General features: G+C 42.2%; 1 protein-coding gene across 1 annotated transcript in view; it reads left to right on the top strand.

Annotated features, from left to right (window-relative positions):
• LOC124721730 (zinc finger FYVE domain-containing protein 9) overlaps positions 1 to 16625 on the top strand; it is a 377978-nt gene that overhangs the window by 171769 nt on the left and 189584 nt on the right. Inside the window, exon 7 of the mRNA XM_047246829.1 lies at positions 7134 to 7289. Within this exon, the coding sequence (XP_047102785.1) occupies positions 7134 to 7289 (156 nt within the window). The remainder of the gene's footprint in view (positions 1 to 7133; positions 7290 to 16625) is intronic.

Here is a 16625-nt window from a genome sequence, read left to right on the forward strand (position 1 = left end):
CACAGGTGCTACAGAGATGCTTCAGGAACTCAAATGGGAATCACTGGCAGCAAGGTGACGTTATTTTCAAGGATAAATATTGAGAAAGTTAGAGAACTGGCATTTGAAGCTGACGGCAGAATGATTCTACTGCCACCAACATATGTTTACCATAAGTGCCATGAAGATAAGAAAAATTAGGACTCATACAGAGGCACATGGACAGTCACTTTCTCCTTACTCTACTTGTGAGTGGAACAGTGAAGGAAATGACTAGTAATGGTACAAGGCACCCTCTGCCATGCACAACATGGTGGCTTGCAGAGTACATATGTGGATGTAGATCCTGTAGCAGTTAGTACCGATAGGGCACTAAATTTGATGAAAGCAACACAGCTGCTAAATAATGTTTCTCTCTGATTTGTCGTGCCTATGTATGTTTGTATTTGTCGCAGGTTATTGTGATCTGTCAGAAACTGATTTAGTTTCTTATATATATTACTCTTCTGTCTGCCAAGAAGTATCATAGTGCTTCACACTTTTCATTGAACATTATTTAATGTGAAAATTAATAATTCTACCCTTCAGGCTATCGTATTTAGTCTGAATACCAACAATATGTTTTAAATATCATTGCAGGTAACATAGCCTGTTTGTTGCAAATGAGTAGTACACACACTGATGGGGATAGTGGTATGCACATGCACAGATGGTTATAGTATTGCATACACAAGGTATAAAAGGACAGTGCATTGGTGGAGCAGTCATTTGTACTCAAGTGATTCAAGTGAAAAGGTTTCCGGCGTGCTTATGGCAGTGTGGTAGGAATTAAAAGACTTTGAATGTGAAATGGTAGTTGGAGCTAGACACATGGGACATTCCATTTCTGAAATCATTAGGGAATTCAATATTCCGAGATCCAAAGTGTCAAGAGTGTGTCGAGAATACCAGATTTCAGGTATTACCTCTCATCACGGATAAGGCAGTGGCTGACAGCCTTCACCTAACGACAGAGAGCAGCGGCAGTTGCGTACAGTTGTCAGTGCTAACAGACAAGCAACACTGCATGAAATAACTACAGATGTATTACGACATGTCTTTTAGGACAGTGAAGTGAAATTTGCCATTAGTGGGCTGGGGGAGCATATGACCGATGCAAGTGTCTTTGCTAACATCATGACATTGACTGCAGCAACTCTCTTGGGCTTGTGACCATATCAGTTAGACCCTGGATGACTGTAAAACTGAGGCATGGCCAGATGAGTCCTGGTTTTGGTTGGTAAGAGCTGATCAGTTGGTAAGAGTTGGTAGCAGGGATAGTGTGTGGTGCTGACTCCACGAAGCCATGGACCCAAGTTGTCAACAAGGCACTGTGCAAGCTTGACTGGGTCCTCTCTGGTCTAACTGAACTGATCATTGACTGGAAATAGTTATGTTTGGCTGCTTGGAGACCATTTACAGCTATTCATGGACTTCATGTTCCCAGACAACAATGGAATTTTTATGGATGACAGTGCGCCATGTCACCAGACCACAATTGTTCGTAATTGGTTTGAGGAACATCCTGGACAATGCAAGCAAATGATTTGGCCACCCATATTGCCCGACATGAATCCCACTGATCATTTATGGGACATAATTAAGAGGTCAGTTTGTGCACAAACTCCTGCAGGGGCAACACTTTCACAATTACTGACAGCTGTAGAGGCAGCGTGGCTCAGTATTTTTGCAGGGGACTTCTGACAACTTGTTGAGTCCATGTCACATTGAGTTGCTGCACTACACTGGGCAAAAGGAGGTCTGACAGACTGTTAGGAGGCTGATGAGGAGGAGATGACTTTTGTCGTCTCAGGGTATGTTGTTCATACTTCACTTCAAAGTGATGTTCAGTTGTAGATATGCTGATGAATGTTAAATATTGTTGTTATAAATTAACTGTAAAAGAAAACTGTTATTTATTGGAGTCGGTTAAGAAGACTATGTAGGGAAGTGAATGCCAGCTCAGTGAACTATCATTCCTTCTGTTCAGAAAGCATCACCAAAGAGAGATCAGTATGAGCTTTATGGTAGTGTAATGTTGTGGAAAGCACTTGGTTCAGATTATGGTCTCACTATAATAATTTCTGTTTCCTGGTGCCCTGCCCACTTATGCAGTGTTGGGATTTTTCTTCAGTAAGACCAAGGCATGTCTCTGGACCAGTATTTGTCAAAGCTGAGCTGTAACTCTGACCCCAGTGACTTTGCTTTTGAGAGGACCTGAAATTCTAGGCAGAACAGGTGCCTCTGGTTTAAAAAAAGATGAAGTTTTTGGAAAGATTCAAACTAAATTTTAAACTAATCAGAAGCGATCCTACAATCAAAATACCACTTTCTCCTGGTAATGTGGAACACGCTGCGATTATGGCTCTCTAGGGCCACCATTTAATCCCTTTGTGTGTTGAGCAATGATCTGATGCCTTGCACTGGAAAAAGAAAGGGCAAGGGGAAACATCATTGACTTATTTCCCTATTTATTAATGAAAGGTCTGTCTTAAATTTTTCTTTACCATCCTGCAAAATGAACAGTGAGACGGTACCTCCACTGGCACCATGGGAGGGCTGTTGAGAATCCTGTGAATTTCGCTTATGTCTTTTGTATTTGAAGTATGCCTTGGGTCACTCCCTTCCCAGGTTTCTTGTAGTGGGAAAGATGACACCCGCCAGTGGCTGAAGAGCCCAAAAGCAGCTGGTCGTAGGGCTTCACGCTCATCCTCAGTCCAGGAGACTGAGCCAGTGAAGCCCTCCCAGCCAGGGAAACCCAAGGAGCAGCGAGAGAAACCCATAAAGAAAACCCCTAAGACCAAGGAAATTGCGGTGGCACCCACACCACCACTACCTACAAGCTCTGCGTCTGATGATGGGGTGGAGATTCTGGCGTCCGCTGAGGACCAAGATCTCGCGAGACTCTCAGACATAATGTATATAGACTTCTCAGGCAATAAGTCAGTGGCAGCAGGTGACACTGAGGCGTAAACAGCCTCATTCAGTGTTCCATGCCTTCCCAGTCTCATGATGATGTCATCCTCCATTGGAATTTCGGCTGTTTTTTCCAATGCGTGGCTGAGCTACGGCAACTGTTATCTTTACACCTGCTATCTGCATTGCCCTCCAGGAAAACTGGTTCCTGGCCATGCGGACCCTTGCCCAAGCAGCTATGAGGGATATTACAGGAACCATAGCGACTATAATCGAGTATCAGGTGGAGTTTGCGTTTATGTCCTGAACTCAGCCTGTAGTGAACATGTGCCCCTTCAAACCCCTCTTGAAGCTGTGCCTGTCAGAACAAGGACGACACAGGAAATAAGTGTCTGCAATGTATATCTTCCTCCAATCTTCCTCCAGATGGTGCAGTACCGCTTAATGTGTTAGCTGCACTGATTGATCAAATCCCTAAACCTTTCCTACTTCTAGGAGATTTTAATGCCCATAACCTCTTATGGGGTGGTACCGTGCTTACTGGCCGAGGCAGAGATGTCGAAACTCTACTTTCGCAATTCGACCTCTGCCTCTTGAATACTGGGGCCGCCACACATTTCGGTGTGGCTCATGGTAGTTACTCGGCCATTGATTTATCAATTTGCAGCCCAGGACTTCTCTCACTTATCCACTGGAGAGCACATGACGATCTGTGTTGTAGTGACCACTTCCCTATCTTCCTGTCACTGCCCCAGCATCAGGCTCATGGACGACTGCCCAGATGGGCTTTGAACAAGGTGGACTGGGGAACTTTCACGTCTGCTGTCACCGCTGAATCTCCCCCACACAGTATCATCGATGTGATGGTTGAGCAGGTGACTAGCACAATTGTTTCTGCGGCAAAAAATGCGATCTCTCACACTTTAGGGTGCCCGAGGCGTAAGGCAGTCTCTTGGTGCTCGGCGGAAGTCGCTGAAGCAGTTAAGTAGTGTTGGCGAGCTCTACAGCAGCATAAGCGGCACCCTTTCCTGGAGCAGCTCATAGCCTTTAAATGGCTCCGTACCCGTGTTCCTTACCTTATCAAACAACAGGAGGAGGAGTATTGGGAGAGATATGTCTCCACCATTGGGTGCCACACATCACCTTCCCAAATCTGGGTAAAGATTAAATGTCTTTTCGGATACCAGGCCCCAACGGCTGTGCCTGGTGTTACCATAAATGGTGAGTTATGTACCGATGCAAACGCGATAGCCAAGCACGTTGCTGAGCACTTTCCTCAAGCCTCTACGTCGAAGAATTACCCTCCAGCGTTTTGCACACTCAAATGGCATCTGGAAGGGAATATCCTCTCATTCACTACATGCTGCAGTGAATCCTATGACACCCCATTTACAGAGTGGGAGCTCCTCAGTGCCCTTGCATATTGTCCTGACACAGCTCCTGGGCCTGATCGCATCCACAGCTAGATGATTAAAGATCTCTCATCTGACTACAGGCGAAATCTTGTCATCTTCGACCGGATCTGGTGCGATGGTGTCTTTCCATCGCAGTGACGGGAGAACACCATCATTCCAGTGCTCAAACCTGGTAAAAACCCACTTGATGTGGATAGCTATCGGCCTATCAGCCTCACCAAAGTTCTTTGTAAGCTGCTGGAACGTATGGTATGTCAGCAGTTGAGTTGGGTCCTGGAGTCACGTGGCTTGGTGGCTCCATGTTAGGGAGGCTTCCGCCAGTGTCGCTTTATCACTGACAATCTTGTGTCCATTGAGTCTGCCATCCTAACAACCTGTTCCAGACGACAGCACCCGATTGCCGTCTTTCTTTACTTACTTACTTACTTACTTACTTACTTACGTCTCCGGGTACCACTCCCGATTTTTATCCAAAAACTTCCTGTTGCTCTGTACTTTCTGTGTCCAAGTTGGTACTCCCATAGTTCCATCCATATCCTGGAGAATGGAGTCCCACAGGGCTCTGTATTGAGTGTCTCTCTATTTCTAGTGGTCATTAACGGTCTAGCAGCAGCTGTCGGGCCCTCCGTCTCACTATCTCTGTATGCAGATGACTTCTGCGTTTCGTACTGCTGCTCCAGTACTGTTATTGCTGAGCAGCGTCTCCAGGGAGCCATCCACAAGGCGCAGTCATGGGCTCTAGCCCACAGCCTCCAGTTTTCAGCTGCAAAGTTGTGTGTCATGCATTTCTGTCGGCATCGTACCGTTCATCCGGAACCTGAACGTTACCTTAATGATGGTCCACTCACTGTAGTGGAGGCATATCAGTTTCTAGTACTGGTTTTCGATGCTCGATTGACTTGGCTCCCTCATCTTTGTCAACCTAAGCAGAAGTGCTGGCAGCACCTCAATGCCCTCCATTGCCTGAGCAACACCAATTGGGGTGCAGATCACTGTACACTGCTGCAGCTCTACAGAGTCCTTGTCCAATCCCGAATTGACTATGGGAGTGTGGTTTATGGTTTGGCAGCGCCTACAGCTATGCATTTACTTGACCCTTTGAGCCACTGTGGGGTTTGATTAGTGACAGGAGGTTTTAGGATGAGTCCGGTGACCAGCGTACTGGTGGAGGCTGCTGTCCCTCCACTGCAGATGAGGCGTTCGCAAATGCTTGCCAGTTATGCAGCACACATTCATAGTACCACTGAATATCTGAATTATCTTCTTCTTTTCCCGCCCACGGCAGTCCATCTCCCGCATCGGCAGCCCAGACCGGGGCTAACGATTGCGGTTCGCATGCGGTCCCTTCTCTCCGAACTGGAGTCCTTACCTTTACCACCTCTACTTGCGGTCTATTCACGTACACCTCCATGATGTACGCCTCGACCTTTTTCATGGCCCTAAGGACTCCGTTAACCCCGCCGCTCTCCGCTGTCAATTACTCTCGATTCTTGACGTGTTTCGGGGCTCTGAAGCAGTTTACACTGATGGCTCATTGGCTGATAGTCACATAGGCTTCGTATATGTTCATGGAGGACATATTGAACAGCACTCCTGGCCAGTTGGCTGCAGTGTTTTCACTGCTGAGCTGGCGGCCATATCTCGTGCTCTTGAGCACATCCACTCATGCGGTGACGTGTCATTTCTCCTGCGTATTGACTCATTGAGCAGCCTACAAGCTATCAACCAGTGCTACCCTTGCCACCCTCTGGTAGCATCTATTCAGGAGTCCATCTATGCCCTGGAACAGTTCTGCCATTCCGTGGTGTTTGTGTGGACCCCAGGCCACGTCGCAATCCCCGGCAACAAACTTGCCGACAGGCTGGCCAAATAGGCGATGCGGAAACCACTTCTGGAGATAGGCATCTCCGAAGGTGACCTGCATTCTGTCTTACACCACAGGGTTTTTCGGCTTTGGGAGACGGAATGGCATTACAGCACGCACAACAAACTGCGTCTCATTAAGGAGACTATGACTATGTGGGAGTCTTCCATGCAAACCTCTCGCAGGGAATCAGTTGTTCTGTGCCGGCTCCGCATTGGCCATACGTGGCTAACACATGGTTACCTACTCCGTCCTGAGGACCCACCTCATTGTCGCTGTGGCTCCCTAATGACAGTTGTCCACCTCTTGCTGGACTGCCCACTTTTAGTTGCTCTGCAGTGGGATTTTAGCTTTCCCAGCACCCTACCCTTGGTGTTGGGTGACAATGCCTCCACAGCAGCTTTAGTTTTATGTTTTATCTGTGAGAGTGGGTTTTATACTTCTATGTAGGTTTTAGCACATGTCCTTTGTCCTTCTGTGTCCTCCACCCTAATGCTTTTAAGGTGGAGGTTTTAATGTGTTGCAGAGTGGCTTTTCCTTTTTATTCTTTTGGTCAGCCAGCCACTGTGATCTGCTTACATGTTTTACTCTCTTATGTTTCTTGCGTCTCTCTGTTGTTTTCGTGTCCTCTTTTGTTACTTTTAGTGTTCATTGCCTTCCCATCGTTCTTGTGGCTTTTATTTTCTTTCCGTTTTGTATTATATGTTTCGTCCGTTTTATTCTCACACTTGTGACATTGTTTTATTAGGAACAAGGGACTGATGACCTCATAGTTTGGTCCCTTCTCCCGCCTTTAAACAAACCAACCAACCAACCTCTTTGTTGTATGAATTTGCTATCATAGGTGTAAACTTTAAAAAAGATTTATTGGAGGTGCTTCAAAGTTAATATATTTATCTGGTTTCATGAAACATTTTCAGGTAGTTCAAGGCCAAGAAGTGAAGTCACTAAACAGGTAATGTTTAGTGATGGTATTCGTCCTGGCGGAGACTTAACGGAGTTGGATGGTTCATCTGAACCAAGAATACCTTATCGCCGCCAGGAAAGGACTTCAAAGAGGATTGGTACACCACCTGGTCAGTAGATATATGTTCATATTTTTTCGTCTTTAAGTGGCTTGCATGAGGAACTAAAACAGTTACTGCTTTATTGTACTTTTTTTCCGATCCCTTTTTTCCAGCGATAAATGTTTCCAAAATTTCCATGTCAGAAGCATACCTACAGTTAAACAGATCTGAACACAGTTGTAAGACACGTCACATTTTAATGCATAGTATTGCATTATTGTGTTCACAGAGAAAAAAAGAATGTTGCATTTCTATTGAAACTACTGCTTGATGGTGTACTTAACTGCATATACCAGAATCAAATGCAGAGGAAGAGCACACAACAGCAGCAAAAATTCAGCTGCAAGATGCATTGGTTTCTTGTAGTAGAGTTATCAGGGGGACTGATAGGACAGGCAGAAGAAATGTGTCTTGTGGTAAGCTGAACACGATCTTTGAAAGGACAAATCTCTCCACTCAGAGCTTGGGGAGATACACAATAGAGTATCAGTAATAGATTCCTGAGAGTGCGGAAGTGCTGCTTACTAGATGGCAGTCTGTATGTTAGTAGACAGAACCCTCGTGTTAAGGTGAAATAATTTGAAATATATAAGAAGAAACACAGTGTGATGAAAAAGACTACTCATATGAAACAAAAGTGTAAGGAAAGGCAAATGCAGTGTTAAGGGTATGCAGCAGCGAAAACGTTCGAAAGGTGAGGATAACTAAAACAATGGTGAGTGGACAAGGTAGTGTGAAGTAGGCAACAGTGGAGAATTGTGTAACTTCACACCTGCAGTTGATAAGATCAAAATCTATGTTGCAGAGAAAATTCCCAGCTGTGCAGTTCTGATGTCCTACTATTTGGAGCAAAAATTCAAATTATTTGAGAAGATATGTCCTCGTCACTGCATACATGTTATGAGGCAAAGAAACAGGTTTTAGAGGAAGGACTCTGAGATGGTCAAAAATTTTAAACAAATATATCGTGCAGTGCCTACACAATGCAAGGGGTTTATTGATAGGTTGAGAAAAATGTTAGGTGGTTCATACCTTGCGGCATATTTGATTAGCATTCCTATCAGTATACTGTAATTTGTTTTGCTTTTGAACTTTGTATATTTCTTGGTAACCTTCAGTGTCAATTTTTTTTCTATTCCTGTAACTAATTCTGAAAGCTTGAGATTCGAGGGATCTTTCCATTCTCCCTGCTTGCTCATTGTATAAGAATTGTTTGGGTGAAAGTAGTTATATCTGCTTGATTATTTTAAGTGTGTTGTTGCTTGGCTGTAAGTTCTTGTCATATCTGTAATTAATGTAGATATGGTAATTGAACATCTGGAGTGGTGTATAAACAGTTTAAGAAGTAAAGGTTACATCTCAGCAAGTAACTGCGGCACTTAGTTGCCGATAGGCACATAAACAAGATGGAACTTTGCATACTATCTTTTGGATGAATTATTTGTTGCTAATGTAGTTACTACATCAGTGATTTTTATGTAACTTGTAATTTTTCTTCAGCTTTCAGATTAGAACATATCTAAAACAGGAAGACATATAAGTAATTATTCTTCATTTGCTCCTTCCATTAATGGTGCAAGAAAAAATCCTAATGAATGGCAGTATCTTTGTAATGATTCACAGAGTATAGATGTTGTTGACTTCCATACTTATGATTGACTTCTTAAGATAACTTCAAAGCTGTAAACCTTGATTTATAATTATTATTTCTTGTCTGAGTGTTTATACAGTCGTGACTATGTTCAGCAGTAATGCTTTTTAGTGTGTACTGATGTTCAAACAAATTGTTTGATTCCATTAAATATTTGCTGGTGCTAAATTTAGTTATTGAGAAAAGGACAGTTTGTGAAGAATTTTTAATTACATGTTCTAGCACCCAATGAGTAGCATATGTGTATGAAGTCAACAGTTGCTACTTCACTCAGGAAATATGATCACTTAATACTTAAAGATATATTTCTTGCTATAACATGACTAAAGTAGTATAATTTGAATCAGTTTTGTTACACTCATAACCGTGACAACTTCCTCATAAGTGATGGCTGGCCAAAATAGTGTACAAGGGAGTGCAGACAGTATGATTATGTTGTATTTGTTGTTTGCCTTTTGTACTCTTAGAAAACCTAGTGCTTCTGAGGTAAGCTCTATGGTTGTGCAGTTTCTTCATGTATTTAGTTTGATAGTTGTTTATTCATCCACAGCCCATTTTACAATGACATTAGACATTTCAGCTTAATGAAACAGTAAAACACAATGAAAAGTTTACAATTAAACATAATTTAAGATCCATATAATTCATTTAAGATCTAGTTTCACCAGGACTTAGACATTGTTTACAACTGGACAATTTTAATGTGCCAGAAAAATTCAAATTAGCACAAACTTCAGTGCAGACAAATTCTAGGAAAGTTCCTTTAAAAAAGCCAGTTCCAATTTCCTTCCCCACCCTACCCCAATCTGAGCTTGTGCTCTGTCTTTTGTGATGTTGTCATTGGAATTTTAAATCCCAATCTTGTTTTCTATCTTCCGTAATTGAGGATATGTTGAATGCGGGAAGATTACTAGAGGTTAGTATTCTCCATCACAAATACTGAGTGAATGAATTTTAGTAACATATATTACAGTGGAGGTACATTGTAGAAATGTTTTATTATTCATTTATATTACATTTTTACTGGCTTCTGCTTTGTGTTACATAAGTGATATGGTACTGTATGTGCTAGCCAATGGCCTTACTGCAGTGGTAAACACTGGTTCCTGTCAGATTACCGAAGTTAAACACTGTCGGTCTTGAGTAGCACTTGGATGGATGTCTGTCCGGGTCTGCCAGGCACTGTTAGCAAGCAGGGTGCACTCGGCTCTTGTGAGGCCAATTGAGGATATACTTGATTGAAAAGTTGCGGCTCCAGCCATGAAAACTGACAACACCTGGGAGAGTGATGTGCTGACCACTTGCCCCTCCATATTTGCATCCAGTGATGCCTAAATGTTCAGACGGAGGGACATCAAATTGTGCATTTTGATTCCCTGGTAGAAAATTTTGTTTTGAGTTTATTTTCCCTTGGTAAATGTATGCTAGTGCTAGATCCTGTTCCACAGTCATGGGTAGGGCTATTTGTGTAATAACAACAGATATTTTACTTAAGATTGATAGATGCAATCATGTGATGCTCTTTAAACAAATTTCTACCATGAGCCGTATTATTATTATTATTTTATTCTTATGGAACTTCTCTACATTTTCAAAATTATATCGATATTTTAATAATTTAATCTCCAAAAATGAGTCCATAACTAAAGAAAGAGTATTCATGAGAACTGTATGTAACAATGACTGTGTGTGTGTAACAATGACTGTGACACACTTGCTATTGTTGTCGATAGGATTCTAATGTTGGAACATGTTGTAGATAGTCTCCTTGCTAGTATCTTCATAATCTCATTCCACTTCAACTGAAGATCACCAGTAAAAACTTCATGTTGTACATTCAATGGAAGTATCATCTACATTTGATGTGACACTGTAATTTCCCCTATTTCAGCAAATATTAGTGACATTTGATTCTTTTGTGTTGTGTGTTAATTACATACTGACTGATTGTAAACATCTTTTGTGGTGTTTTATCTGAGATTACAATGGTGTTCTCATAAACGAAGATACTTACTTCCCCATCTCTAATACATTCCTAAGTCACTTCTGTATATCAAGAGCAATTATGTTCCTTAGATATAACCCAAAGATGAACCTGTATTAATTTATTTTCTGTCTGATAATACTTCACAAGACACACTGACGAGCCGAAACATTATGGCCATCTGCTTAATAGCTTGTTGGGCTATCTTTGTGACTCAATATATTTCCGTTTCTGTGTATTAACAATTCTACAGTTTTTGGTATATTTTTGGAGCTATGTAGCACCAGTTGTCTATGCACAAGTTGTGTAATTCCCGTAAATAACTGGTCGCTGATATGTGTATGCAGTAATGGCACTAGATAGCGATACAGATGGGAACCATCGGATTCACATAAGGTGAATTTGGTGACAGACATTAATTTGATTTCACTGTCATGCTCCTTGAACCACTATAGCACGATTCTTGCTTTTAGACACAGTCAGTTGTACTGCTGAAAGACGACACCATTGTCAGGGAAGACGTCAAGCATGAAGGGGTGCAGGTGTTCCACAATTGACCTGATGTCCTCGATTACTACCACAGGTCCCATGCAAGTGCAGAAGACTATCTGTCATAGTGTAATACTGCTCCCACCAGCCTTCATCTGTGGCATGGTGCACGTTTTGAGCAGTCGTTTGCCTGGATCATGACATTTGTGGAGACGACCATCGACCTGGTGTAGGAAAAACTGATTCATCCAAAGAGCTGACATGTTTCCAGCGATACACAGTCCAATCTCGATTATCCCAAGCCCACTACAATTATAAATGACAGTGTTATTGGGCCAACATATGAATATGCTGGGGTTATCTGCTGCGGAACCCCTTGTTCAACAATGTGTGCTGAATTGTACATGTACATCCACCGGCATTGTGCTCTTTCACCAGAGGTGCCACAGATCACCATCTGTGATATTTTACATAGCAGACAAGCCTCCAAGAAGAGTTGTGGACAGCCAAACACTTAGCGCCTAATGGTAGTTTCGCTGCACTTCTACCACATTCTGTAGATGCTCACGACAGTAGCATGTGAACATTTGACGAGTTTCACCATTTTTGAAATACTTGTTCACAGGCTCTGCATAATAATAATCTGCCGTTTGGCAAAGTCACTTATCTCAGTGGATTTCTCCATTTGCAGCACAAATCGTTGCTAGGGTAATCGCCCATCCATCTCTTCTTACCTTACTTTTCTTACTGCGTCATGTGCCCGAAACGCCACCAAGAGGTATCCAACTTTACAGTGGGCAGTGGTTGTAATGTTTTGGCTTATCAGTGTATATTTATGCTTAATTTAAGTTTTCTCTACATCTGTACCCTGTTTCTCATATATGATCTGAGGCAGTCGTTCTCTTATCCCTGTTGATTCTAGCTTTTCTGTTATATGGTCAACAGTGACAGTGGCCATGGGTAGATTTGAGACTGTGTCTGACTGACTAGTGAATTAAATATCCACTTCTTTAAACCCCACCTTTGCTAATTCTGTAATTCTATGGCAAAAGGGATATTCTACCTAAACCTACAATGTGTAAAGTTCTCCTGGACAGCACACTGCTCATTCATATTTTCAAGTACACAGTAGTAATAAACCTGTGAAACATTTCAAGAAATCACTTTAGGTGAGTGGCCAATAACAATGTAACAAATGATACAATATGTGAAAGAAAAACTCTTGGACTTTGTTTAACATTCTTTATAAATGTTCTGTGTGTCCACCCTTCATCACACGGCACACATCTGATCCGTAATCTAATTCTACCTATACCCAACTCAACATATTGGGTGAAGTGGATTGGGGGTGACGCGTTGCTTCTGTGTATAATTGGGTTGTGGCAGCGGATCATGGCAGGGGTGCAGGCTGATGGCAGCTCAGTAAAACAATATTAAAGGTCAATCACTTTATTGTAACTTGTGCAGCTACACTCATAAGCCACAGTGTGGTGGCAATGCCCCCTTGGTGTGTGGTGCTGTAGGTATGTACTGCACGGTGTTGGCTGGCACCCTGCTGGTAGACCGTGGTATATGTGCCTTGGAAATCTAACGCCCACCGGCAAGCTAGCAGTGCATGACCCAGTTAGGTGTGGTGCAGCTGCATGCAGGTGGCGTCAGTGGTGCAGAAGATGGCTGGAACACTTGCAGAGCATGCCAGCCTCTGCCAGTGGCCGCACAAGGCACCAAGGTGCCCACACAATCATGGAAGGGAGGATGGCTGTATTGCCCCCAATCACGACTCACTGTCCCCTGGGCAGGAGTCAAGCTGCTGCTGGAGTTAGTTGGGAAGTAGCCCACCATACAAGAGGCATCAAGTCTGAGAATGAGGGTTTGGTATTAGAAAATGGTGCAGTAGTGGTGGCTGACAGGGCTCATAGTGCTTCCTTGCTGACACAAGATGCTGCAGTGCCTGGCGGGCCCCCATCATCATAGCAGGTGCGCTGGTCAGTGAAACTCTCTGTTAAAAATTGATTGTTATTTATACTGGTCAGCAGTTCACTTTCACTTCTGTTAATGCTACACTTCTATGTTTCCAAAGTAACGGTAAAAAAATAGTGATGGGTCTATACAGGAGTGATGATAACAGCTGCTGCGATACAGTGTTGCAGTCTTCAAGGCTGTGTAGTGGATACGGAACATAAACGCTATCTGTGATGTAACCTCATCAAGAAAAAATCGCAATAGTCAAGTCTAGCAACCCTGGTGGCTACTCTGATAGCTTCAAGTCAGTAGCCGCAACACGACCTATCCAGCAATGTGGCATTGTCTCAGTCAGGTAATCTCGTACACAATTTCGGAAATGTGAAAAGGTGCCATATTGTTGAAAGTTTAAGTCCCTGCTATGAGTTTTAAGTTGTGCTGTGAGCCACATTTGTAGCATGTCAAGGTAGGCGATACCATTGACAGTTTACTCAGCAAAGAAGAAAGGTCCATGAACTGTCTGGTTGGACATCACACACAACAAGTTAACATGTTCGACACTTGCATGTGATTTTCTCCAATGTATGTTGTGTAGGTTGACCTTTCCTGGCACATGGGGGAAAAAAGTGGCTACATCATTGAACATTTATTTGTTTGTAAAGTTTTGATTTTCAAGTGGGTCTGCATGACAGTGCAGAACTGCAGATGGTGTAATTTGTCATTGTGGCTTATAGCATGCAAGAGCTGCAGTTTGTACAGTTTCACTCTTAATTGCTTTCAAAGGATTTTTGACCCCGTTGGCTAAGAGACGTTGAATTTTGCACTGGCTTGGTAGGTAAGTTTTGTGGGTTTTCACAGCATTACGTCCCTCACTTGATCCTCTATCTGTTCTGACATACCTGCTCATATGCCCAAACATTTTGCATTGCAAAACCAACCATCATCCTCACATTTCTTGTACTACTTTCTATGATCTTGTAAAATGGTGGTGTATTGTGAAATTTTGCTACAGAAAGTTCTTTACACACTCGCTACCAGTTGCCAATAGGCACATTCTATCACAAAAATTGTTTTCTGTTCTTAGTTCGCTGCAATTTTCAGTAAATGTGTCAGTGGCGCCCCTGTTGGTAATTTTCCAAACTAATTTGCTGCACTACATTAACTTTAGAAGTTTATCTTTCATGTATTGTTTGTCACGTTATATTTAGCCATTTCACTATACCAATGTTTTTAGAATGTTTCATGGACATCATAATTATGCTGTAGTTTTTACAGGTGTAATAAATGATTTGCTATTGTTGTCTTAAGTAACTAAAGCACAGTTTGGAGCTCATATTAATTGATGACAGCTCAGAAATTAATACCTCTTAAGTGCACCATAATGCTGTCAGGTACATGTAAATAATCATAAAGGCCTGGCCAAACAGAATGCATCCTTCCAGCACAACTTGCATTGTCATGAATGAACACAACGTTTTTCTGTGTAAGAACCCATAAGCAGACCAGTTGGCTGCTGCAATTGCAGCTGCAGCCGTCACCACATGAAAACGGCCTAGAACAAAGTCAGTATTTGGTTGGCATTTGCCAGGCAAATGTCATGTTGGCAGCCAATGTACTAACCTCACGAAAGACACACATTTTTCATAGAAACAAATCTTTTGGTCTAGGAAGACCTCCACCTTATACTAGCATTGTTAAAAGATTGTGAATTGAAACACGGTTCCAGTATGGTAGAGGCTTTGGAAAGATGTTACCGGAGATGTTCACATTCCATTTTAACCTGTTCATGCTTGCCTGTTAGGCAGGCAGGCAGGCAAGCTGCCACATGTTATCAGCGGAAGGGATAGGTTGCTTTGCTCCCATCTGAGCCAAGCTGTGCCCAACCTAAGCAAGCTAAAGGAATCCTGCTTGCCATCTTACCACTGTGCTACACTATGCAGCAGGTGTTTCTGTATGCTTTCATTGTAGTGTTTCTTATAGGGTTTGGAAGTTGATGAAAAATCTTCTTTTTGTCTGAGTATCACAAATGAAGCTAAAGAAATACATATTCAAATGTGGCTCATTTTAGACCAGATATTGATGTATTTTATTCATCCTTTTTTTTCAGTGTATTTTGCGACTATTTATTTATTTATTTTCACTTGAACAGTTTTCTCTGCAACTTCACCCTTTTTTCTCTATTCAAACCATCATCATGTCACCTCTAATATGTTTTTTCTGTAGGAATTAGAAATGTTTCTGAAAGCCAAGGTCTTCTGCACTTAAGCCTAAGTACCTGAAGATTTCTATTATAGTGCAACACCAACTAAATTAAGGTTTTGGAAGTTGAGTTTCTGTAACTTGGTGTGTTTCAGTCAAATGTGGCCCCAAGTTACACCAATGTTAGTTATTTTTTCCAGGATGTATATTGCGTGTACGCTGAATTCATTAGTTCATTTTTAATTCCCTAAATGCATTTTAGTGAACACGAAGTTTATTTTTCATATTAATTTATCTATAAAAGTACATATCTGAAAGAAGAACATTTGATTTCGTACTAAGCTTTCTTCGCACTACATTGCGTACCATCAGAATGTGGTTTTTAATATCCACTGAGCCATGGTTTTTTTCATATTTCAATCAGTTTTTTTCCTAAGTTAGAAAGCCTGTATACTGCTAAATGGCCTTAAGCCCTTAGCTCAGATCTCCACACACTATATCCTGTTTCAAAGTATTTATGGAGTGAGGAAACTGCTGGTCAAATTTACAGACATGTTGTAACATACTTGATGTTTCTGAATGAGTGTTTAGTACCTTTTTACACAATTTGCGTTGTGAGATGCCTTCTGATTTATTTGAAGCTGCCTCATAAATACACGAAAACTTTTCTTCTGCTGTAAGTGGGCTCTTGTTTCATGTCTGGTATACATTCCCTGATTCTTAATTTTTTCTCAGTCTCCTTTAAGCTTGGTCTGTTAATTTCACTGTGCCCACTGTTATGATAAATTAACTGCAGTGAAACTATCTGTGCAAACATATACCTGGCCATTTGTTAGTTACGTTGGACTGATAGCGCGACCTGTTGTCAGGTGCAGCAGGCTGAACAGCTCCCGTGTAGCTTGCCAGGCTTGCAGAAACTCAAGTTGGATGCTTTAACCACTGTGCTTCAGTATACACCCACTTGTGTGTGTGTGTTGCGGCAGGTTGAGCTGCTTTAATGGTTGTGGTGGAGATAGGCACAGGCAGGGTGGAAAGAGAATGTGTGCACCTCTGGGTGTTA

Source organism: Schistocerca piceifrons, chromosome X, assembly GCF_021461385.2.
Source record: "Schistocerca piceifrons isolate TAMUIC-IGC-003096 chromosome X, iqSchPice1.1, whole genome shotgun sequence".
Lineage (NCBI taxonomy): Eukaryota > Metazoa > Arthropoda > Insecta > Orthoptera > Acrididae > Schistocerca > Schistocerca piceifrons.